Source organism: Phaethon lepturus, unplaced genomic scaffold (genome assembly GCF_000687285.1).
Source record: "Phaethon lepturus isolate BGI_N335 unplaced genomic scaffold, ASM68728v1 scaffold1961, whole genome shotgun sequence".
Lineage (NCBI taxonomy): Eukaryota > Metazoa > Chordata > Aves > Phaethontiformes > Phaethontidae > Phaethon > Phaethon lepturus.
Window position 1 is genome coordinate 25802 of NW_010519615.1, and position 27455 is coordinate 53256.

General features: G+C 39.6%; 1 protein-coding gene across 1 annotated transcript; it reads right to left on the bottom strand.

Annotated features, from left to right (window-relative positions):
• Nucleotides 1–1708: 1708 nt before the first annotated feature.
• Nucleotides 1709–27455, bottom strand: LOC104628485 (short transient receptor potential channel 4; the record flags this gene model as incomplete). The annotated part of the gene is made up of 2 exons (XM_010297093.1): nt 27051–27455; nt 1709–2227 (listed from the first exon to the last, which is right to left on the bottom strand). Coding segments are annotated over exons 1-2 (897 nt in total), but the record flags the coding sequence as incomplete, so codon positions are not given.

Here is a 27455-nt window from a genome sequence, read left to right on the forward strand (position 1 = left end):
GTAGGGAATACATTTAGTAACACAGCAAAAGAATCTAATAAAACCTGATTTTACTTCAGGGAGACTCAAATGGTAGGGATAGTGGGAAATATTTATAGAAATGAAAAATGTATGTAAAATATAAAAGATCCACTGATTTGGAATTGTTGCACTAAATCAGTATTGCTTTAATGTTTGCTATGCCTAAGAATCAATGAAGTGTAATCAGCTGTATTACTGCAATTTAATTAGGTATGGGAATCAGGTGGAACTATAAAAAAATTTCACCTTACAGATGTCTCTCAGTGCCTCTATATCAAATTAAGAAAATTTTAGCTTTGTATTTAGTTTTAAAAAAACCCAAACTATGAGAGGTCAGAATTTTATTTCAATGCATGAATCCTTTGGAAAACAGAAGTCCAAGCTAGAATTGTAGGACAAATGATTGTAGGACAAGGTTGGCATTTCAAGAAATAGAAACAGTAATTGTTAAGAAAAATCTGGAATAGTACCATCTGAAAATAATTTACGAAGGCAGTGAATATGTTGCCTAAAACATTATACTATCAAATATAAAATTATGCAATACATTTTCTGAAGGAAACAAAAATGCTTATTAGAAGACTAATAATGAAGTCAGAGACCAATTGAGACATTTTTCCAGCCGTACTTCACTAGGTCCTTACCTTCGTGATAACCTCTTAGCATTGCTAAATTGTATTTCAAATGGACAACAGAATCATTACATGTTTGGTTATTGTTCCTGCAAACCCTTCTCACATACTTAATATATTAATGCATTTACTATTATATTTTGCAGAACAGAGATTTAGCAGTGATAGATGGACTAGTTCAATATAACACAGAAGTTTCTTAAGCATTGGCCATATTATATATGAACAAGTAACTTTTAACAGCATTTGTCTTGCCTATACACTTCCACAGTTCATCTCATTTTGGATGTACAGGTTCCAAATGAGATGATAAAACACATTCTGACACGATGTTGAGCAGGGATCAAGTGAAGTTTTGGAAATATCAGGGGAACTGTCTTCCTAACTAATTTTTCTGTCTTGATTCTTTTGCTTTTGCATGCATGTAAGAACTTGATTATTTTTAAAAGAAATGCAGACATCCTCTGATTCCAACTGAATATCTGTATCGGTGAAGCAAACTCATGAATTTTTAACTGTCATGGAAACCTATACCCAGGTATCTCCATTTTGGATTCTTTATGGAAAAGAATCTGAATGTCATAATTTTTGGGAGTCATGCAATGCTATTAAATTTACGTGTCAGTATCTATTTACAGTAACTATTTTTTGAAGAAACCCCTCCATAGAGGTACCTGTGGTATTTTATAGGTGTTCAAACACATATCCTCATTTTTCTGTCAGGCACAATTAAAGCTAATTTGAAGTATGCTGTATATATTTCTCATCCTATTACTGAGGAGCTCTTTAGAGCACAACTACTGGAGACTGCGTCTATTCAGGTGCAAAAGAAAAAAGTTTCTTTGGATCTGCACTATAACAGAACATTTTAAATTCTGATACTATCAAACTGTAACAGCTCCTCAAATTCGTCTAATTAAAAATATAAAAAGAGACCCTGTAGAAAAAAAAAAAAGATAAGCAGCAATTTGTCTCAGTTAAAAGGATGTATATCAGGCTATTATCTATCACATTACTACTACTAAATATGCTTAAATATTCTCCAGCACACTCACCTCTTTTTGACGGTACTTAATTGCCAGTTTCAATCTTGCAAGATCATTACCACTTTGTTCTTCTATCAAGCTATTATCATCTCTGTAATTAAGAATAATTTCCAATTCCCTGGAACTCCGTGTCTGATCCAGCAGATCTTTTGCAAATTGCTTGCATTGCCGTGACAGTTCCTCATACTCCGACTTAAATTCATTTTCGACTTTACTGAGCTCCTGCAGCTCCCAGCTCAGTTGAAAAGCGGTAAGGAAGGGATCTTCACTGGACAAAGCAATCAACGATGGGCTCGCCAGAGCCTTGTAGATATTGAGTCTGGATCGAGAGTGGCGAAGGCTGTCCACATCTGAACTCGACACACATTCGACGCAGTTACAGCGGACCTCATGTGGCCTGGGCACGGAGACCCCCTTCTGTACAAGGAGCTTTATGATTTCATAATTGTTGGTGTGGGCAGCCAGAATAATGGGTGTGATATCTGGCGTGAATTCTGAAAACTGCTTGTCCAGAAGCACTGGTGGCACCTGTGAAAAAAAGGCAAAAAACCTTACAAGCCTCTTCACTGAACAAGAGCCATACAAAATTAAGCTACGAATAGTTTACCAGGTAGGACACTTACTGATGGATCTTTGCTTCTGGCCAGAGTTGAAGGAAACACTTTAACATAACAATTCAATCAGCTAAGATCACCTCTTTCCAGTTAATAAATTGCTATAAACAGGGTGTGATTTTTCATAAAACCTTTTTGTACGTAAACAGCCCATGGGCAACGATTCATTTGAGCAAATGATTAGATAAACAAGGAAGAGTCAGATACAAACATTCCTGTCGGGTCCCTTGAAGTGCCAGCTGTGAGCAAGATGGAAATGCTTTCTCGTCTCTCACTGGTTAATCTAAGTTTTATAGGCAAGACAAAATCGTGGGGGCATAATTGAGATTCTCCGAAGGAAGCAGTGAACAGAACACAGGCAAGTTAGAGTTATAAAATAAACGGGCAAGTAAATGAGAAAGAAAAGATATGTTTTCTTAAAGAGAGGGTTGGAAATATGACTGTGTAAAGTAATAAAGATACTGGCTGCAACGAGCTTACTGTCTTAAGGCTCAGTTCTACATCTGCATGTGCAAACAAGCATAGTCTCCTTATAGGAAAATGGGAGAGTTGGTAGCACAGAGCCTCAAGAGAGGAAACACTACAAGTCTTCTGGTGTGCATTTCTGTATTTTCAGTCTTCTGATGTGTTTCTATATTTTATCAGAAGACTGTAAGGTCCTTCATTTTAAACTTGTTTCTTTATTTCACAATACCAGACTCTTTCCCAGATCAAGAGAGCTCATTAGACTAGTATGATGAAGCCATATAAGTGTAATTAACCAATGTCAATTAAAAAAAATTGGTATTGGCAGTATCACTTATGGACTGCCTTTGATCCATAGCTCAATAACCAAGTACAAACTCAATCCACATCAGCAAGGTGTTTTGAGTGATGCTCCTTTAGGAAGAAGAAAAAGGGAAAACATTTGACTAAAAGTTATCTGAAGGCTAGAGAAATAGATGGCCACTGGAGGGAGGAAAAGATGTTTGACAGAAGTCTTACGACAGCAGAATGACCTCGTTGCCAACTGCAAGAAACACAAATAACTAAGAAGAGAAGTTAATAGGAAACAGGTAAAGCACGTGAGAACAGTGTAAGAATAAGTTGAAATGAGCTATGTTTAGAGCCTTGGGAAGGAAAGAATTGGAGCAAAAAATGAAATGCACAGAATCAGTGGAAAAGAAAACTATAATGAAATTAAGCTGAAAAAAAGTGGTAGTCTGTGGATCTAATCTATAAATAAAATCCATAGATCGCGGATTTTTTTCTCCCCCTTTCTAATGAAGACACTGTGTTTTCTGCATTTTTTAGCTGTTCTGCGTGTCAAACAACTCATGTTTGTTCAATGGGACTGTGTCCATGTATAAGAGTTGCTATGTGTGTGGGCTGTAAAATGGGCCTGAAGCACTAACTAGCTGAATGAGAGAATTACTTTGGGAGGTGGCCACTTATTCATGTAAAATGGGGTGGAAAGTCAAGACTGGAGACCCAGCGTTTGGAATTGTATTCACACGTCCCTAGGGAAGCAATCCCTGCCTGGCCATAGCGTATTTCTGACCTCGAGAAGCTGTGCCAGATTCTGAGAAGGTATGTGGGGTCAACAGGCGGAAATCCCTTTTCTCCCTTCCCACGCATTCAAACATGCGTGCTTGGCTTGGCACTGGGTAAGGCTGGCACGGAGTCCATTTTAGAGCGGGGCTGTGGGATGCCTGAGCTAGCCCACCCACCCTCATGACCCCATGCAGAGGGAGCAACCATCCCCATAGTCCTCCCTACAGCCTTATGGGAGATGCTAACAACCAGGGGTTGTGAGCTGAGCAGCTCCTGAACAAGTTCTCTTCTGCTTTGCTCTTCATTATTCTGAGGTAAAAACAAAAAGTAATGCCTTTGTGTAGTGTATGCAGGCATACAGAAACATATGGGTTTAAAATTACTCAGGAGGTAAGGAACCCAGCTGAGAATATACTGAAGGTACGCATGGTTGGGGCGGACAGTCGGGTTACAGGAACAGGCAGAAGGTCAGTGCGCTGTACCCATCTCAGTTGTGGTCAGGACAAGAAACACAACCAGAAACACAACCTGGGAATGTTTTCTCAGAGAACTCTCTATGTCCACATGCTCTGTCAGGTCTTTCCCAATGCTGAAAGCATCTAGGGCATGTCTGGTCATCTGTCACCTCCAGGTTGAACACTGCACAGAGCCCTCCTGGGGATGCCCATGTGCCCAGGTTGCTTCATTACTCTTGCCCAGTGTGGACTGGGGTTTGAAAGCCATATCTGTTTTCTCACCCATCTGTGATGCCAGTGGGGAAAATGAGACAAATTTCCAATCCCAAAACTCACTGGTTATTGTAGTCTTAGATTTATCTTCTCTTTTACTTACATATTATATAGAAAAAAAGAGAGCACACGCATGCACATGCAATGCTTTTCCTGCTCTCTAAATTGCAATTGTAGTCAATGCTTTTGAGGCTAGAAAGAGATGAAAATGGCAGTAGAAACTCAAACTTTGCATTAGTAGAAGTGAGCTTTTGGGCTATCATAGGTCTGAAAAAAGTTTACATGGAGGGAAGTGTTGTGCTCTGATAGTGTCTGCCACAACTAGTGAGACTCCTTCTTGGCCCCGGGATCAGGGTACTGGGGAGTAGAGGAGAGAGCTGGAAGGGCAGAAAATTCAAGGATGCAAAACTCTAACTCCAAACTCACTGGCTGCTCAGAGTATTCCTCTGTCACTTAGCATGTCATTATCTTCGTACTTTCTGACAATAATAAACTAATATTTGCTTCAAGCCCTGCCAGAACTGAAGGCTATCTTAACATGTCATTAACCACAATCTTCTCTGAAAAATTAGGAGACACAGCTTCAAACAACATGGCATTACAATGATTGACTTGTACACGGGGTCCATCAACTCAAAAGCTGCTTGTTTTTCTCACAGCTTACCAAAACCTTTCATCTTAAGGTAACTCAGCTATAAAGCTAATGCACACATTTTGGAATTCATACCACCAGAATTTACCCAAATATAGAAGTCTGTATTAAGTCATTTCATCCTTAACTTACAGAGACATTTAAACTTAAAGGGCAAACCCTAAGGCTGCAACTTTAATTACATCATGAGTTTAACCTCTGACCCTTTACCTCCTATTTTAAGATCTCCTATTTATTTAAAAAGCAGATATACAGAATGCCAAAGCAATAAGGTCAAATTATTCCCTCACCTGCAGCATAATGAAGTACTTATTTTCTGAAGACCTGAGTGCTCTCATGGCACTCAAAATATTTCAGTATTTAACTATTGACCCAGAGTACTTGCTCTGAAGTCACTGGACTTATGATTAATTTTATTTTCAAACTACTGAAAAATAATTCTCTTTAGAGAAGTGAAAACAAATAACCAGCACATACTGATATTAGCCACACAATCTACATCTTTGACAGAATACTCACAGAAAACACATGAATATTCCTTAAAACCTGGGAGGATGGGAAGCCACTAGGTCTTACAGTCACTGACTATGACTGTGACTTCCCAAGGCTTAACGGTGGTGTAAATATATCATACACTTTGGAGTTAATATGTTAAATGTGAGGCTGTTTAAACTTAGAAAGGTCAAATGATTTTTGTCGTACATTTTGATGAAATTTTTCTACTTCAACACTATTTGTAGGGTTGAGCAAAGCAGTTTGGTGATTGTGTGTACTTGTATGCATATTTGTATGGGGATGAGTAGGAAAAATAGAAACAAAACAGAAAAGAAGAAAACATTGCTCAAAGTCTGTACACTTCAGTGCTCATGGACATGAGATTTTTTGTTGCATTCCTTTTCCCCGCACTTGCTGTAAGTAAGAATGAGTCAGTCTGACTTAGATATAAAACAAATTTTTTAGATACCAAGTGGAACAGCCCTCTTCAGTATGTATTTAAGTAAGTTCCCTGTATGGTCTGTGTGAAAAGAAGCCCCTTTACTATGACAGAAAGAGAAATCTGAATTAAATTAATGCCAGTTAGGTTTGAGATATTTTCTGTCCCTAAGACAGTAGAGAGACCAATTGCTGATGATCTCTTAGATATCCAGGAAATAGAAAAAGGTAGCAGTCAGTTTGGAAAAAGAGGAACTGAAACCCCAGGTGCATCCATTTCTCCATCTAGATTTCTCATAATGGCTCTCATTACTGCAATATCTTAACAGAGACTGGAAACTGCAGTGCCCATTTACCTGCTTTTTATGTGCAAGAGCTCAGAATCTACATAAAGCAACCTATTTCCTTGGGAAATGGATAGCTTGCCTGGTTCTTGCCTTTATTTATTTATTTATTATTATTTTGCCTTTTGCTTGTAAAGAAAAGAAAATTCTGCAATGGCTGCACGTAGTTAAGAGAATAAACTCAGGCATGTCAATCATGACAGCATGATTGGTGGAAAAAACCTAAAGCAAAGAAACAAAAAGGATATATGACAGATAAGATGAGCACATATATCATCTCATGTAGTACCACATTATATTAGGAAATTAATATTAATAAAGGTGTGTCATCAAGCTCATCAGTTGCTTCAGCACTATTACTCTATAGCTGTCATCAGCAAAACACCTTGAAAATGCTGAACTCTATATTTCAATACAGTCCACAGCATACAAATTATCCCTATGCATATGCAGTTTTCTGATTTACATTCTAGTTTGTGGAGTTCTTCTCTTTGTTTTTTTATTATTATATCAGCTGAAATACAACCTGATTATAATGATGGAAGTAATTCCACTAGGAAGGATTCAAAAAATTGTCCTACCCCCCAACTCCTTTCCATGCACTGTCATGGATAAACTACCAGGTAACTTGAATAACTTGAAAATAAAACTTCAAGATAACTCGAATTCAGTTGCCACAGCACTGAAAGGGCTTGTGCACAGTCTATCCTGAAAAATGTGCTGAAACTATCCTCACAAGACTCCACAAACTGCAGGTCTGTAATGATGGCCCCAGACTTGGCTGAAAGTCCTTTTCCCTGTCCCAGGGCACTTGCTGTGCGTTGCACAGCTGGCATGCTGTCGGGCTATCGAGCGTGTAAGGCAGGCAAGCGGATGGAAGTTGCCAGGCTGCGCTCAGGGACAGCATCATTTCAGTGCAGCGTGTGTGATACCAGCCTTGCATCACCCATCTGGTATATTGTCATTTTCTGCTTTCCATAGGCAGCTTCCCTGGCTTTCCTGGAAAGTCAACTTCTTTATTGTCCTTGGATTCATTACATTTCCTAAAGGTAAGTACCACACTCTTAATGTGCTACTGAAGTATTTTCCTTCCTTTTATAAAATTCGGCCTTCATGTCTATTCTTTTTTGTAGGAAACATGTACCCGCAAAACCTCACCCTTGCTTTAAGGCACTGTATGTTAACTGACAACACTGCGAACTAAGCGTAAATGTATGAATGTACAATGAAATTTTTTAGAGATATTGTAACTTCTTAAGAATGCACACTTTGAATACTAATTAAACATCCAAAATGCTGCCTAAGTCCAGCAGATAAGATTTCATTACAAATTGTGTCCTTTAACATTTTCACACCCACAGTTCAGCTCAATGCTGTCAAGGTGTTCAATGCTCATCTTCCAGATGTCTCTTCTCTACAGTCCAACCACAAGCAACAGAGATGATAAAAATGGTTCAGTACATATTTGAGGTTAAGTGATACTTATCTTTTTGGAGCTTAAATAAAATATTGAAGCTTAAATAAAGTGTGTTTAAAAAATTAAAATATTGGTTCTTATACAAAATATATTAAGACCTCAAATAGAAATTCTAAATGCTAGACACATAAAGGCCATAAAGCCTCCCTATAGCCCTAAATTATAGGATGTGGTTCACAGAAAAATTAAAGGACTGACTAGGCAAAATGAAATCCTAACAAGTTCATGCTTTGTAGTGGGAAGGTTTCTTTGGGCTGCAGCTTTGCGATGGAAGTATCTTCTGTTTGATTCCAAATGATTTCATGAATGGAAGAAGTGGAGGATTCCTTGAGGGGAAGAAAACACATAAATCTGACTTAAGGCAACAGCTTGACAACTTATCTGAACCTCATGACGTGGGTTTTGTTACCAGTTCTGCCAGTAACTTTAGGTTGCCTAAGCAGATGATCTCTTTCTGCTTCTTTTCCCAATTCGGTACACTTTTTTGAGCAAATGTTTTATCAAGCCAAAATGTAATTCCAGTTACAAATTAAAGTCAGGAAGATATAGCAAGGAATAATAATTAAAAAAAACAGGTATTTTTGTGTGGACATTTTGAACAAAATATTCTGGATTATTTATTTATTTATGTATTTATTTTGAAACCTTACTTTATTCCAAAATTTGCATATAATGTAACAATAAAAAGGATCTATTCCCCCAACATTTTGTTGCTGTTCAAATTATTGTGATTATACTATTTTATTATGACAATTCTAATGATTATTTTTTTTTAAGTCCCTAATATTATCTTACCAAAATGCTATATTTCAAGTCAGCCAAGAACGTTGTTTAACAGAGATGAGCTTTCATAAGCAACCCGAAACAGATATCTAATTTTAGATAGCTAAAGTTGGATAAGGTAAATACTCCCTTTAGCACAGAGCCCAACAGAATTCATTCAGCAGACACAAGCCATACGCTGAACTACCTCAAAAGCCGATGGCTGTGCTAACTCATGCTAAAGCTAACCCAGAGCTAACCGTAGCTCATGCCTCCGAACGTGCACTGCTGGGATGCAAGATGGATAATTTTCAAAAGAACTGGATTAACCATTCTGGACCGGTTTCCAGGATTTGCGAGAAGAAGGTATGAACAGTTAATAGCTGCATGTTTTTTTTTTTTACAAGTTTTCTATTTGTCTGTCTCCTATTGGGCAAGGAGCTGCCATTTTTGCCTCCTTGCAAGCCCTTCTCAGCATATATCACATCAGCCATAAATATTTCCAAGGATCAGTCCTAAATGTCCTTATTTGCTGTTAATATGCATTATTGTTAGCAAAGGAAAACTTCCCCCCAGTTAGTTAGAACAGTGTTTTAGGTAGTATGATGTCCATTTACTTTCCTTTGCTGGGACAAGACTGGAAACAAGGATGTTACCATAGCTAAATCAAAATCCCTGTCACATTTAAGGAGGCTTCAGTGCTTGCCTTTTTGTGTATATGAGAATTTCGTAATGTTAAATTTACAAGTTTGAGTTTTTATTTCCATTCTTTTTTTTGAAGTACAAGCTAGGTTTTCAAAACCTTGAAGTTTTTCTGGGTTTTTTTATCAATTACACTTAACCTACCCCAAGATGTGAGCCAACGGTTTTCTAATGCTTTTTCATGATCATCAATTACAGCTGAATCAATTTGTGTGTCACAATAGTCACAGCATGGACTGATGACTTCCAGTCTCTGTGCCAGCCACATTGCACAAAAGGCATTAATGTTATATATGAAGGAAAAAGAATTACAATAGCAGTTAGTAATTCACTGAAACCAACACCACTTTTCTAAACAATGAGGATGACTTGCATAACTGCATGACACAAGTAACAGTATATACTTAACACATCTGCAGAACATTTGAGCCAAACAGTGTAAAAGAGTTCAGCAATAGAAGCGCTGGATGGCAGGAAGGAACTTGTCAGAAGGTCTTGTTTGCCCCCTTGAACACAAAGTATGGTAACTCCACCTAGATCAATCCCCACAGATATTTGAACAATCTGTTCTTAAAGCCCTGCAGTGGCGGGTGGATATGTTGCACCATTTCCAGACAATGTTTATGATATTTAATTTCTTTTACCTTTGTGCAGTTCAAGCCTGCAACACCTTGTTCTATAAAATGTGGACACAGAGAATACATTATTTCTTTACTATAGCTTCAGTTTTCTCTTTCAAACACTCTTATTTCTTCAGACTTTCCTTATGGGGAATATTTTCTAATCTTCTGAACCTTCTTATTTCTTTCTGCACATTCCTTACCACTTCTGAGTATATAAAAGGGGACAAATTCATGTACATCTTAAAATCTGTGCTCATTCTGATGTGACCAAATCAGATATTGACTTCTGCACAGTAATATGATATTGTCCAGTTTGTTCTGTTACTCTTGTTTTAGTCCCCCCTGCAGAACTGTTATCTTAATCACTTTCAATTCCAATACATACTTGTTTGATTATTCCTGCTTACTTAGAACCTTACACTTTTTCTTAGTTTTACTTTTTTACAGAAATAATTTCTCTTGCTTGCCAAAACCATCCTGAATTCTAATTGTGTCCTGCAACAGCCTTGTGATGCCCCCAGCTTTGTGTTGTCTACAGACTTAACATACCCTCTCTCTATTTCATCCTAAATGTCACAAATTAATATACTCATTGGCATAGACACCACCAGAATTGTTCATTTCATCCCTCTGATTCATTCATCCTGTTTCACCAAGTACAGTTGGCAACTACCCTGAGTGTGGTTTTCTTAGACTGTATTTTGAGTGACAGTTTCTGAATTCTTACAAAACTCAAGCTATATGATATGTACTGCTTTTCCCCAACATAAAGAGCTTGCTATCTGGTGATGAATAAAAATTATATTGTTATGACAAGATTTGTTCTTGCAAATCCTGGTAGGCTACTATTCTATGTTTTCTTCCAGGTGCTTACAAGCAGAATGTTTGATTATTTTCTTCAGCATCCTCCCTGGTGTGAAGAAATATAGATGTCTCTTATTTGTAAAAGGAGAATACAGAATGGAAAGGAAATGCTGTAAAATGAATTGATAAGAGTTTCCAGATAGAATCAGAGGGAAAGATACTTGCTTTGATAGATTTGGGACATGCATCTGTTGGGTGTAACTGATGACAAAAGCCTTCAGCACTTTATTTCTCTTTCGCCCCGCCCCCTTCCCTGTACCTCTGGGAGCTGATCCAAATTACAGCCTGTACACAAAAGTGGTCATTTTCAGTTAATGTTTTCCTGTGAGCATTATTACTGGATGGATATACCCTTCCTTCAGTCAATATCAATAGCTTGAGCAAGGGTAGAAATTACTTAAAAGTAGACACTGAATAAAAGATTGTCAGGATATTTCGAATTTGTTTCCAGCACTGCAACTCATACCTCCTCTCTCACCACATATCTTGTTGAAACTATGTAGAGAAGAGTTTTTCAGGTAAGAATTCTGGGCATTGCTTGAGTGCTCATAATGAAAAATTACAAGCAAGCAGTGCTGTTTTCACTCAGGAACAGTGAAAGAAGAAAATTAAAATGGTTTGGAAAAATATGAAACATAGGAAAGAAAAAAGATCTTATTATGGAAATCATTAAAAGAGAACTCAAATTATTTCTTTTGCATCATAATAAAGCTCACATACGCATCTCTCAAAGTTTGCATGATAAGCAAAGCCAGTATTGAAACTTTCTGATATTGGAAAGATGTAGTTGGGTCCTTCCCAACTGAATGCTTATAAACAGATGCCTAGATACTTTTCTCAAACACAGAATGGTTCATAAAGGCATAGCTATTTTAGTGAAGTTTATGTCTGACATTTCATTTCCTGAGGACCCCTGTCTCTGGTCTGATTAGAAAAACATGGAAAAGCTCTTGCTGTTCACTGTTTTTTGCCTTGTCCCAAAATGGCTCCAATAGTTAGCTGGGAGGCAGGAGGAAATTGGCTTGCTTCTTCAGTGAGGTCTTGAGAGAAATGTTAGAAAAAAAGAGTTCTTAGAATCTGAGCTGGATCCTTTGTTTTTCTCTGAGCTTCATGGATCTAGAAAGAAGAAAAAGCATCCCACTGGCTAAGAAATGAGAAAGATGGCTTTTGAAGAGGAGCTTTTGCAGAGAAAACAATAACAGATTGGTGGCCTCTCTAGGTATCAACAAACCATTTAGGAGATACAAGCATCTCAGAGGGAAGGGTGGGAATTAGCTAAACTTCTTTACAGCTGATTGCAATTATTTAGCATTGCAAAGTAATTTGAGATATCTTCACGGCTGGGAAGTGTCTGAGAAAATTAAGAGTTATATTCTCAAAGAACAAAGTGGTAATCAGGCAAATTTGCAAAACACTTAAAGAAAAACATTTTTTATATTTTCAAAATATTATGAGAAAGGAATACAAAAGAGTATGGCAGGGACATAGAAACCCCATAAATCTGCAGAGGATGCAGAGAAATGTCATAGTAAGCTGTTTCATAAGTACGTTCTCGGTATGTTATGCAGTGGTTTGTTATTTAGCAGCAGCTCTAGTTTTTTAACCATACTGTAAGTTTTCCATATTTCACAGATGCGAAATAGGACTTGTTTCTGAAGCGGACAGAGGAGACCAAGGCTCACGCAGCTACACTCAAATATGCTGGGAGTGAAAAATGGAAGTTCCCTTGAGAGGCAAAGGATTGACAACTGAATTTTATTACAGGTTAATGATATTCTCAGCTGTGTTCAATTCCTTAAGAACAGACACTTTAAGATCCTCCCTGCACGCAAGAATCAACAGAACAATCCTACTGTGTATGAGGTTTTGGAAAGATGTAGTGGTAAACAATAGAAGATTGCTAGAAATAAAAAATTTCCTTTTGAATTTCCACTGCAAAGAGATCAAAGGAGAAATGGGAGAGGCGTGCATGCATAACTTGCCCTATGCAGTGAAAGACCAGGAGCAGGATAGTTAGTTAGAGGTAGTTAAGGGTAGATTGCTAGAAAGAAGCCTTTGAAACTCATGCCAAGGGGAATGGATTCGTTCAAATCCTTTAATACCATGAGTTCTTTTTATTTCAGGTTAGTCTTATGTTAGCGTTGCATTTCTCTTGAGCTTACTGATTGATTGCAGATCTTGATCTGTACACATCTTATACACATGGTGCATCCTAGCAAGGAAAGGGTAAAGAGGTATTCCTAAGGTGCTTCAGGATGAAAAATTTTTTATTTGAGCTTATGTAAGTATATTTTTGCTCAATTCCGTGCATGGCAATAACAAAGGCTTAGTAAGCAGAGGTTTAAATGAGCAGGAAAGAGAAATTTAATCTTGTCAGACAGCTTGTTTGTACCTACGTTTCATGTCCCAAAGTTAGTTGGTAGCAAATAAAATGGTAGCAGATTTTTTTGCATTTTCTGCAAATATTCAGCTGCATCTTGGCAGTACATAATATGAAATGTAAGGCTTTGAGGGAAGATATTTCAGCTTTCCTTTTTTTTCCTGCCAGAAAGCCTCACACATTGTGACAAGCCTGCACATTTAGACAATATTTTATTACCAACCCTCAGTAATGTTTTAGTAACTGAATTGAAAGGGGAAATAATTTTGCCTCCTGCCAGTCTGGGGTGAATATGTGGAAGATATGGATCCTGGCACTGGCAAAAAGGACAATTAAAACACTTCTGTCAGTACAATATGTGACATATGTATCCCCCATCCAGAAAACGGTTGGTAAATTGACAGGCTAAATTGGTAGTATTCTAAGAAAAGTAAGCCTCTGTAATCACGTGAATGGACTCTGTCAGTCACCCCATTGTGACTTTTGAATTTGTTGGGCTGTTCCAGCTGGATGTTGGCAGGAAGGAACCTTAGAGATACTAAATTCCTGTAAGTTTCCTAAAAGAGATGAACGATTGAGATCTGAAGAAAATTCTGGAGTGTGAGCTCAACTATATTACTAGATACCAGAGAACTCATACAGAAAGAGGATATTACAAGTGCATCAGCCTCTTAAAAAGCTTTGATGAACATTTGTAACATTAAAAACAAAGGAAATTCAATAATCATGCACAAAGATGTGTGAAATCAGATTTAACGAATTTCACTGGTCACCAAAGACTTGGACAAGGGATGCCCTATGGCAAGACAAAGTTGATGGTGGACTGTTGAGGGCCATACATGAGCAAGATTCTTGTCAGTGGCCTGTTTCTGTTTTTTTTAATTTTCACAGATTTTTCCCATAGCTGAAGGTTTGGAAAGCCATTCATTTTAAACATTATTAGGGATGATTCCTGGGTTTCTGCATTGGACACTGTCAGAGAGACAATGTATTGCAGATGGACCTACAGGATAGGATTTATCTCCAGATTTATATACCTAATTATAGGGTCTATATGTGAGCTAGTTAGGTTTTTAGGTTCCCATTATACCCAGTGCAAATCTAGGGCTCATCTCAGCTGATCCCATGTAGGTGTCCAGTGCTATTTTAGATACCTCCAGGTGTCCTGTGTGACCTCCAGTTATCACTCCAGACAGGCACAGGTCTCATTGATATCTCTGTGTCACAACTGCCAGGCCCACATGTATCTTATAGATATCCTAGGATGACTCACATTTCACTTAGCTAGCACACGTCAGCCTCTCAGCTGTGCCCCTCATCAATACAGTCAGTAGAGTCCAAAGAATGATTTTCCTTAGCTTAAGGTAGACACTTGCATTTGGTCAGCAGACCACCTAGCTCTTCACTGACCTTATTGAGAGCTCAGATATCTGGCTTACATGTGAGCACTAAAGGAGTTATTCAGGTACCTAGACATAGGCATCTAGTACCATTTAAGATACCCTAGAGAATCAGAGAGACTTACACAGATATGACGCAAGATCTACTGGAGGGTCTCACCTCTTTGCAGTGCAGGTGGAGGACACGCAGGCTGCCCCGACAGAGGAGACATCACCGCATAGACTTCTGGCTCTACAACTATGTTGGCATTCAGCTTCAGGCATCTGAATCGGGAGCTGACTCCCATCCCTTACACACATATATCTGTATACATATATTTATATATAGCACAGAGCTTCTCAATCTGTTTTACCAAGGGCAAACCCATTAATTGTCCCCTGAGAGGCTGCTCTAGGCAGAGAAGATACTGGTTTGTTTATATTGCTCCTTTAATGTTTATAAATTTCTTAACTTCATAAGTTAAATTGCATAGCCAAATGTAGAGTTAATTGGCTTATAGGGATTTCTAGACCTTAGAAAACAAGACTACCTCAATCAAAAAAAGGTTCTATTTGTTGAATCTCTGAGTCTTCTTAATAGATTTATACTGCTGGCCTCAGAGCTGATTCTTAACCTGTTTTTAAGCACTAAAAGGCTGTTAAAATTTTTAGTTGAAACCATCTTTGCAGCTGTTGAATTGTCAGGAAGTGAAAGCAGGTAGGTATGTCAAAAAGGATTCCAGGCACGGAGGCTTATGAAGATGACAGTACAGGACCACTAATTATATAAGACAGAGATTTTGGACATCTTCTTTTTGCATTTGTAAGTTGTCCCTATTCTGACTGTAAACTCGGGTGAGTGCTGTAAAGTGGGGCTCAATAAATACAGAAAGAATGGAAAGCAGCACTGAAAAGTGACCTTGTAAAGAGAAATGCGACTTTTCCGCAGACCTCATTTTTGTATTAACCTTCTCAAGATTTTGATTTATTTTAGATTTTCCAAAGATTTTGATTTACTGTAGATTTTCAAATGTTTATTGCTAATCTGCTTTCATCTCCTCATTGTAGAAAAATGCTTTCATTTGCAGCACGAGCTGAAAACAAGTGTGAAAAAGCCAGCAAATAATGACAGAAAAGCATTTAATCATTCCAAATCTGTAACACTTGAAGTTTGGGTAGAAGTTTGTTTCACCAATTGTCTTTGAACTAAATCTCTGTTTTTCATCATCAGTGTTTTCTGAACTTCTGCAAACTGCTAAAACAGAGGACTAGATTCACACTGCTGTAAGTTGTCATCAATAACACTACTGCCAGGAATCTATCCATAAGGATCCTCCTAGTCAGATTTTTTTTGTTGCCAATAGAAAATGGCTCATCATTTCGTACAGGTCAAGAAACCATCATGTTCCCCCATATTTTGGCATGCTTCTTTTGCTACTGCTTCAACTTTGGAATATTATGATTTAGCATTTGTTATGAGGTGATGGGCGCATATTGTAGAACACATTGCCTACCTCAATATTGAAATTGCTTGCAGCTCTATTTGATGGCACCAGTACATGAGCTTCTGGAGTCTTTCTTTAGTAATTGTCACAGGTTTTTCTACACAGCCACCCACCCTACCTCTGATGCATATAAACACAGACAATTTGGGTTTATTGCCAAGAAATAATGACACTTACATGCAGCTTTTTTCTGAACTTAAAAACAGTCAGAATCCCTCTACAAAATCAACGAACAATACTTTATAAATCCAAAACTCCATCTTGTATGCAATTAGTCATCTCCACCTTTATGGTACACCTCTTCTTAAGACCTACATGTTGTTTTCATGTGCCCAAATGATTATATGAAAGACTTAACAAGTAGATAGGTTACTATATCCATTTCATCAATAAACTGAAACACCCCTATCCAGCCTCTGCCATTCATCTGTGTCTATCAATATTTTAAAACCTGTCAGAAAATTCTAATTAACCAGATGCTACTGGGAAAAAAAATACATAGCTACCCACTCAGGCAGCTAGAATTGGGAAGAATCAACTTCGTGCCCTCACGTTCTAATTCAAGACTGTGTACTTCAAGCCCGACAAAATAGCTTTGCAGTGCCTCCTCCATACTCATTACTAGCTAGACTGTCATTAATCAGAACATTCAGAAAGGCACTTAGTTCATGAACTTCTGTGGGAGACATTTTCAAAACAAAAATGATGCTTTAATCTCAACAGATGAAGAGCATTACACAAGCGATTGTGACTGATATTCTCCAAAATTACTAGAGAAAGGGTTTTAGATCAGAGAAACTACAAGGCATCATGCAGTGATCATAAAATCTTTCTCTTTCTTTCTGCCTCTGCTTCACCAATATAAGTCCCAGTTCTGTAACTAGGGGAAAATTCAAAATAACGTCTTAACAGGTCCCACATCTTTGTAGTCCATTGCAGGTAAGCTGGGCCTACAACCTATATATATTCCCCTAGTCCTCTCCATGATGACCCACACTGTTACCAGGATGAGGTACAACCCCAACATAGCAGCTTCCCCATGAACATTCTTGGGTTGTGGGGCAATGCAGGGCTGGGAAAATTATATCATCCCACAAGGCTTGGAAGGAAAATGATGGACTGAAGCTGACTGAATACTCTGCATGTACTAAGAGGAGCCTGACTGAGACTGAAGTTGGGCTATGAGCGCAGCTCCAGAGAAGAGCACTGGCTTCATCTCAGGACCCTGGGACTCCTCAAACGGCAATTTCAAGAAGTACAAAGATACTAAGAGACATGAAAGGGTGATGAGGTCACATGTGGGGAATTTCCTAGGAGATAGGAGCTCTGTCAGAAGCAGCAGAATCTATGCTGACAGCATCTCAGGAATGGAAAATGACTTTTTAAGATCTGTGCTGATTTCATGATGTTTCTTGACTTTTCACCTTTAGACTTTTTATCTACTTCTGGGAATGCTGCCAGACTGAAGGCACTTTCCCTGCAAAGCTGTCTAGGTTTGCTGTCTGTGTCCCTTCCTAGATAGTGTAGGTAAGTGCCTGAACATCCACATAGCAGCCTGCCCCAGTGGCCTAGAAACTATACTGTACAACATCCTTGACACATCCTCATGCAGGACCATTCCCTTCTCCTGGCTATTCTCCTATATCCTTTCATTCACTCCAAAACTACAGGGCAACACTGCTAAAAAAATGGGATCACATTTTGGCATAAGACCAAATCATTGTTTATTCTGATCAGAACTGCATGCAGTAGATTCAAGTGAAACACAACTTGTATTGTCAACACCTCCACTTCTCTTATGCCTTCTCCCACCCCAAATAATTATCAGTCAGCTAAATGCATCAAGATTTACAAAATATGACTTCAGCTTCTCACAGCAAAATAATGCCCCTTCTCTCCCCACCTCCCAAAAAGTCCCAAGATAGCAAGCTTTCCTACTGATTCACCTGGAGAACTCTTCCTGCGCAGGAGTTCACACTGGCTGCTAATAGACTGAGTAGCACATGAATGCCAGAGCAAGTTCTGAGGTGCTCGTCTCCCCATCATCCAGATCAGGGGGCTGGCCAGACCTCCTTGTAGCTTTCTGCTAGCTCTTTCAAGAGCCAGATGTGGAATGATGGATTGGTACCTCCCTGGAGAACATGCTGCCACCACACAATCTGTGACCCAGGAACTCCAAATTGTCCTGGATCCTCTTGTTCGCACATGGCTAAAATGTTCCTGGCAAGCACTGTGCATGTGGCATATAGCAGCTATAGGATATGTTTGGCTGGGTTAGATTCCTGGATTCACATCTGGTGTGCAAAGTATCAGAGCAGCCATCTTCTTACATACCACTTCTCACTTCACCCATCTCTTCCAGATGCCATTTTCCTTATTTCCTTCTTTTACCCTGTCTCTGGTACCCATATGCAACAGGCTCTTCATCAAGTAATATGTTGTATGTCTTTCAGTCCTTCAGAAATGTCTATCTGTACCTTGTAAATTTCAGAGGTTTGGGTTTTGTGTGTTCTAATAAATACTTTTTTTCTCCCAATATTTAGCCAACACATCGAACTTACCCTTTCTTGGGCCTTTGAGACACTGCCAGGAAAATGCACAAAAAGCAATGAAATAAAACTGTCTATGCCACAGATTTGCATTTTTAGAGGCCAACAATGTCTGAAGTCTCCATTGAAGAAGATGAGGCCTGGCTTGCTGGTTTGACTTTGACTGGCAGGGACTGTGACTGAGTCTGTGGGGGTGAGCAAGCAGGAGAAAAAGAGGTTGCAAGTATGAGATGGAGAAATTCAACATATCTAACATTTCTTAGCACAACAAGTAGAAGACAGGGATTTTTCCGAAAGTAGTTCATGATGTGACCTTACTGGTTGTTCCAGCAGAGCAAACAAAGTAGGAAATTTGCAGAAGGCGGGTATGATCTTTTTTCAGCTTCCTTTTCAGCCTTGTGCCAGCAATTTCTTCTTTTCTCTGCATGTGGTGTGACAGCACAGCACACAAAAAGAGAGAGGAGGCAAGCTGATCCCAGAGACCTTCTGTCTCCCCTTCAGGAAACTAAATGCAAATTTCACAGCAGTCTTGCAGAGGTGGAGATAATTGAAGCATTTTTTACAAAGGTGTCCTAAGCCAGGGCAGCAGAAAGTATGCACTGACTGTTATGCATTGACTGTTCAGCTAATGTTGGCTAAACAAGAGATGAAAAATATTTAGACATCATGTACCTTGCTGGGGCACCCTAGAAATGTAGAGATGATGTACGAGGAACTGAGGTACTAGAGGCAGAAAGATGATAGAATCATAGAATGGTTTGGGTTGGAAGGGACCATAAAGATCGTCTAGTTTCAACCTGCCTGCCATGGGCAGGAACACCTTCCACTAGACCACTCCTCAAAGCCCCATCTAACCTGACATTCAACACTTCCATAACTTCTCTGGGCAGCCTGTTCCAGTGCCTCACCACACTCATAGTGAAGAATTTCTTCCTTATATCTAATCTAAATTTAAACTCTTTCGGTCTAAAACAGTCACCCCTTGTCCTATCACTACATGCCCTTGTAAAAGGTCCCTCTCCAGCTTTCTTGTAGGTTTCCTTCAGGTACTGGAAGACTGCTGTAAGATTTCCCTGGAGCCTTCTCTTCTCCAGGCTAAACCGCCCTACCTTTCTCAGCCTGTCCTCGTAGGAAAGGTGTTCCATTCCTCTGATCATCTTCATGGCTCCCCTCTGGACTCTCTCCAACAGGTCCATGTCCTTCTTCTGTTGGGGGCCCCAGAGCTGAATGCAATACTTCAGGTGGGGTCTCACCAGAGCAGCGTAGAGGGACAGAATCCCCTCCCTCGACCTGCTGGCCACGATTCTTGTTGTGCAGCCCAGGATACGGTTGGCTTCCTGGGCTGCAAACGCACATTTCCAGGTTATGTTGAGCTTCTCATCAAGCAACAACCCCAAGTCCCTCTCCTCAGGGCTGCTCTCATACCATTCTCCACCTAGCCTATATTTGTACTTGGGATTACCGCAACCCATGTGCATGACTTTGCACTTCGCCTTGATGATCTTCATGAAGTTCGCGGGGGCCCACCTCTCAGGCCTGTCAAGGCCCCTCCGGATAGCATCCCTTCCCTCCAGAAAGTCAACCGCACCACACAGTTTGGCTTTTTCTGTTTCCCTTTTTTCTGTCAGTGGAAACTTCACTGGACTGCCACAACTTCTCAAATATGATGGATAGTGGCTTAGCAACTTCATCTGCCAGTTCCCTCACAACTCTGGGATGCATCTCGTCAGGTCCTGTGGACTTATGCACCTTCAGGTTCCTTAGATAGTCTCAAACCTGATCTTCTCCTACAGTGGGTGGTTCTTCATTCTCCTAGTCCCCACCTTTGCCTTCTGTGACTTGGGCAGTGTGGTTTAAGCATTTGCCAATGAAGACTGAGGCAAAAAAGTCTTTGAGTACCTCAGCCTTCTCCATATCCTGGGTAACCAGGTCTCCTGTTCCTTCTAGAGAGGGCCCACATTTTCCCCAGTCTTCCTTTTATCACTGACATACCTATAGAAGCTTTTCTTGTTGCTCTTGACATCCCTGGCCAGATTTAATTTTATCAGGGCTTTAGGTTTCCTAACCTGATCCCTGGCTGCTTCGACAATTTCTCTGTATTCCTCCTAGGCTACCTGTCCTTGCTTCCACCCTCTTGTAGACATCCTTTTTGTGTCTGAGTTTGTCCAGAAGCTCGTTGTTCATTCATGCAGGCCTCCTGGTGTTTTTGCTTGACTTCTTCTTTGTTGGGACACATTGCTCCTGAGCTTGGTAGAGGTGATCCCTGAACATTAACCACCCTTCTTGGGCCCCTCTTCCCTCCAGGGCTTTATCTCATCCTACTCTGCCAAGCAGATCCCTGAAGAGGCCAAAGTCTGCTCTCATGAAGTCCAGGGTAGTGAGTTTGCTGTGCGCCCTCCTCACTGCCCTAAGGATCTTGAACTCCACCATTTCATGGTCACTGCAGCCAAGGCTGCCTTTGAGCTTCACATTCCCCACCAGCCCCTCCCTGTTAGTGAGAACCAGGTCCAGCATCGCACCTCACCTCATTGGCTCTTCCTGTTAAATAGAATTAATCTTCCTGTTAATAGAGAAACCTGTCTGGACAGTGGACAAGAGACAGGGATAGAAGTCTCACTGAGGACACCAGCACCTCTGGGGAGGACAGTGCAAGGGTGACATTTGATCTGTGCATCCAAGGCACCCACAGCCTGAGTAATCGGCTATACAGGAGATTTACATCCCAAACTGCCTTGATGGATACTAAGTTTTCAGTTCCAAACTGACTGGAGGAAAGCTGCAGGGGCTGAAGATCGCCAGGTTCCACCTTCTTACCATGACCCTCCCTCCATGCCCAGCAGTGTTTTCACACTAATTGACTAATTGACTTCCACACCACAGGAGTGAGCCAGGGATATCACTGTGATCACTTCCCACCCTGTCCTAAAATGCTCCTTCCTCTAGCAAGTGTTTGCAAATGCCAGTCTAGAATTAGCATGGTATTTTTTTCAGACATCTGGATAAACCTGTCCCTAAAGTGTCCACCTATAAAAATACCCGCAGTATCACAAGTTCAACATCTAATAGTGGAGTGGGAGGCATAAAAGAACTACCATGTGCTTTTGCTAGCCAGGCAATGCCTGTAAACATTGGAGTCAGGTTCCCATGCCCTCAATCTAGTCTGTCAGCTAATACAATGCTACACAGATGCAAGTTTAATAACCGAGACTTCAGCTTCACTTACATGCTTTGTAATATCCTTAGAAGACAGCTACACCTCTGCTGCAGTCTTCCCTGAATATACATGCATATTGAGACATTCAGCCACCCAGCTAGAGATCAGCGCCTGGATTCCTCAAGTAGTGGAGCACACTGTGGTTCAGATAAGTAGTATTCTACTCATTTTTTATGCTACCCAACCCCAATCCCATCTGCATGCAATTTAACAAGATAAAAATGTTTTCTGCAGATACTAGATTTTAAAGAACAGCTTTTTCCCCCCCTCTTAATTTGGCATTCAATTATCCATCAGGGTAAGCAACAAGTGACTTGGCAGATAATTCAGGACATATGGCTTTGAAGAACTGATAATTTAAAAGTACTTGGACAAATTTCCTCAACTCCTTCACCTTAATTTGTGTTACACTCTTTTACACGTGCTTTAGCAGGTGGTACACCTAAAAAAGTGTAGAAAATATAATACAAGTTGACAAACTAAACTTTTCCTTAGTTGTATGAATGTATACCATAAAAACCTCACTCACAAACTGAGTAACAGGAGTCAAATACAATTCAAAGCTGTTAAACACACATGCCTCATCTGTAGTCACCAGGTGGCACCAGATGTATCCATACATTGATCAGCTTAAACTCACTGTAACCCATGTGGTCTTAGAAATGCAAAGCACATCACCTATGGATATTACGTGGAGCTCAATAGCTGAGTGGTCAGTAGACTAGAGAGTTTAGATATACCTTTACACCTTTAACAAGTTCTGATTGTTCTTCTTTGTTTTGTTTTTCTTTTGAAGAGGAAGTATTAATGAGTAAGATTCAGTGGCATTTCCTAATTTTTAAGATATTCGTTGGAAAAAAATTCAAAAAATGAAAAAATGTGTTACTTTAACTAAATGCATTGATTCTTGGTCAGAACTAACATCTTTTACATTTTTTGACTTTTTTTAAACATTTAAATGTTTAAAGAATTAAATTTTGGAGAAAAATCAGTTCTTTCAAAAGATACATTTCAGCTTTCCTGAAGAATTGTAGCTTTCTGTTGATACAAGAGGACATTTTTTTCTGTCTTTCTGAACTGCCAGTGAGTTCTTGAATATATAGGAAATACTATGCTTAAAAAATCTTTTGTTTTACAAATATAGTTACATTGTTGCATGAAAGTGAAGCTGAAATTAGCTACGCAACATACATAGTATATTATTTTGTGAATATAAAAAAATAGCGAGAGGTAATTCATTTACTTGTAAGTTATGTGTCATATCAGTTTTTTTCTGCATTTGAATGCTCATGACTTTCATCACTAATGAAATACTTGGGAATCTAAACTGTTTCTTGAGCTTGGCAGTATTTAGCACATGCATTTTTCTTATTCCTTATAATCTGTCTCCTCTGTGAATAACTTTTCATCAGGGGCAAAAAAAAAGAGCAAAATCTTGACCTCACTGAATCAATGGCAAAACTCCCACTAACTTCAAGGGGCCAGGATTTTACTACACATGACCAGCTTTACATAAAGATGGAAAACCAAACTGGCAAAGATATGTTGTTAAAAGCAGAGTCTGAAAATGGATCATAATCTAAACAACATGGCAAATGTTTACAAATAAAAGTAATCAAAACAAGTCAAGTTGTAGTTTGCAATAGAGTTTCAAAGGAACTTGATTCTCCAGGGAAAAAGAGTGTTTTTCTGTCTAAACACTGAAAATACAAATTGTAGTATATAATTCTAAGAATTTAGTTTTCATATATTTAGCCTATTGTAATGATTTTTCAGCCAGCAGGTACTTTTGATTATATTAAATATGCACAGTTGTATCTGCTTCGCTGCAACATTACTGGAAAAATGTAACTCACATTTACATTCTCTTCAGCATGACCTGTTCCTAAAAATGAACAAACGTGATTATCTACACGTACGACACCCACAGAGGTGAAATAGTTGTTGGGGTCCCCAATGTAAACAACGGCATGTGCGTGTAAATAATCTATTTGTTTAAAGATCATTTTTTGTAAGCACTGGCTTGCAAGCAATACTTGCATTTGCAACGGGCGAGCCTAGCCTTGTACAGACACAAAGGGAGATGACTCTGTTCAAATGATTCATGATTATTCTTCATGCTTTGCAGTAATGGGAAGACCTTCAGCAAGTGCAACCAGCGAAACCAAGGGAGAGATGGAGAAGCAGTACTCTTCATACCAGCCAGCGATGGAGTCTGGCACTGAAACAAAGTCCTTAAGCTCCAGCCCAGAGAGCTAACCTCTAGTTTGGAGCAAAGCAGTTTGTGGTTAATTTAACATGGTAGCATGCACCCAAAAAGTAAGCCTATCTTTCATTTGTTATAGCATTGAAGCTCACCTACAGGAAGTTTTGCTATTTATATTCATGCATTTCCATTACAGATGCTATGGCATATAGCAAAAAGTAGTCCTGAACATCTAAAGAACAGCCTGAAATTTAGGCACCTAGTGTAAGGCAAATTTGTACACCCTCTCTCCAGCTGGTCCAAAAAGTGGTTTATGCTGTCTTAAGACAAGTAATTGAGAAAGACAGCATGAGTTGCTCTCCAGGGATCTCCATTTTTCTCCATTGGTAGAGGGAGCCCAGGCAGCCAGATGAGACACAGTTTTGGACGGCTGCCATGAAGTCAGATGAACTCTGCTCTGCAAATGGCAACTTCCACTATAGAGGCTGGAGAATGGAGACACAGGTGGTTCAACTGGCTTGGCACAGGGCTGTGCACTGAGCCTTCTGCGTCCTAGTACACTGCATTGAGAAATTCCCATACATTGTATTCTGATCTGCAGTATCAGTTGAGAAATAATGAAATGAGCCAAACAAAGTAAATCTAGTTTTCTTCCCTTTTTTTTGACATAAATCTGTTGTCATTATAAAGGAGCTCTGCTTTTACTGTCTAGAAGAGAAGGCAGACACACACATTTGTACAAAGACCTACTATATTTCTTTCTTTCCATAACAAAAAAAGCATAGAATTCATGTTATTGTATCAGCAAAAATTATACTCTTTACCTATTATCTGCAATTCTATCCATAGCAAGTACATTATACCATAATTAAAGTATATTGTATGCATCATCTGTGAAAGGGCTGTAATCATTTCAACATATTATTCATTGAAATACTTTAATACAGTACCTATAATACATGAAAATTGAAATAGATAAAAATATAATACAATATTATAACTATTTTTAAGGTTTTTCTTCCTGAAAGAGTCCTAGGAATATCAGAATTTATGGGCTACGTTACCCTGTCTCCACTAGTTTCTTAAAATGAGAAGGATATGCAAGAGGCTAGCTAGAGATGTCTCAAGGCAGTGCAAGGGGAAGCAGAGTAGGTATCACATTCATCATGAATGAGACTGTATGTAATGATTTCTTTCTTTGAGAGAAGACAGGGAGAAAGGGAGAGGAGTTTGTACCTTTTTAGCTGTACTTGGTAAGATCAACAACTACTGGAGACAGTGCTTAAGTTCTGATCAATTGGGTTATGTCTCCCAGTGTTGCCTTGCTGAGTTGGGAGATGGTAATGGTGGAGGAGAAGGTGACCTCCAGAGGAGTCGGTGACCTTCACATGGAGGAGCTGAAACCTTCACTGACTTTAAAGGGAGTTTCATAACTAATTCAAATGGACCACATCTTATGACTACTATTCCCTTTGGAATAGTAGCATCTTTGAATGATTAAGGATTTCCCACTAATAACTGCAAGAATAATGTTACCATGTCAGAGGTCTCACAAGCAAAGCCCAACTGTTTGATCAACTTCCATACTTTCCTGAGTAAGTTTATAATGGATGCAAAGCTCTGACTTGAAGAAGTTTGTCTTTTCTTACTGCACAGTCTTCCAAGAAAGGGTTTTTATGGATGAACGGTTAAATGTGAGTCCAATTCTGGCTTTATATAGAAGGCAGTTAACAATTCACTCAGCTGTAAGTGGAAAACCTTGTGATTCAGGCTGGGGGTAAGAAGGATGCAGGATGTTTTTACCCTTTCTTATTGGGTATTCTCATGTGACTTAACTACATTAAACTGGTAAGCCTTGTGGACCTTTGCAGATTTGCTTGAATGACAGAGATGACCTTGACAGGCTTGAGAAGTGGGCACCTTCTGAACCTCATGAAGTTCAACAAGGCCAAGTGAAAGGCCCTGCACCTGGGGAAATCCCCAGTATCAATAGAGACTGGGGGATGAAGTGATCAAGAGCACCCCTGGCAAGAAGGCCTTGAGGATATTAATGGATGAAAAGTTGGACATAAGCTGGCAATGTGTGCTCACAGCCCAGAAGGCCAACCACATCCTGGGCTACACAACAAGAAGCATGGCCAGCAGGTCGAGGGAGGTGATTCTGCCCCTCTAATCCGCTCTGGTGAGACCCCACCTGGAGTCCTGCATCCAGCTCTGGAGCTGTCAGCACAGGAAAGACATAGACCTACTGGAGCAGATCCAGAGGAGGGCCACAAAAGTGGTCAGAGGAATGGAACACCTCTCCTATGAGGACAGGCTGAGAGAGGTGAGGGTGTTCAGCCTGGAGAAGAGAAGGCTCTGGCGAGACCTTATGGAGGCCTCTCATTATACAGAGGGGGCTTATAAGAAAGGCAGAGAGACACTTTTTACCAAGGCCTGTAGTGACAGGACAAGGGGCAGCAGTTTTACACTGGAAGAGGGTAGGTTTAGACTGGACATAAGGACGACATCTTTTACAATGAGGGTGGTGAGACACTGGAGCGGCTTGCCCAAAGAAGTAGCGGATGCCCTATCCCTAGAAGTGTTCAAGGTCAGGTTGGACGGGGCTTTGAACAACCTGATCTAGTTGAAGATGCCCCTGCTCATTCCAGGGGGGTTGGACTAGATGATCTTTAAAGGTCCCTTCCAACCCAAACTATTCTATGATTCTATGATGTGTAAACACAAATGAATACAATGCATACAGCATCAACGTCATTGATTTTTTTTACTTCTGTGCAACGATGATGGTTGTGTTTTGTTTTTTTCTTTTAGCTTAGTCCCTTTGCACAATTCTTCTATTTTCATTAGAGCAGACTACAAACCTAGAGAAAATCCTGCACATACCTGTTTCTCCCCACTGGGCTTCTTGTGGTTTAACAGCAGCTCCACGGCACCAACTACCTCCTTTCGTATGGCATGCAACAGAGCGTCTCCCACATATACATTAAAACTTAAGAGCAGCTCAATGAGCTCAAGGTTCTCATTTTCAATTGCAATAAGGAGTGCAGTTCTTCCCAGGGGATCAATGCAATTAATATTGATCTTGAAATAAATTTCTGCTTCCTCCAAAGCTTTCTTTACACTCGCATAATCTCCTTTCTCCACGGCGTTCAGATAGGCTTTCTCTGAATGAGACAGTTCAGATTCTGCCCGTACAATACGAAGAGGGATACGATCTCTGTAGGGAGCATTGACACTTCTTTTGTAGTAGAACTGGGCCATATTTTATGCCATTCTAATACTTTGTCT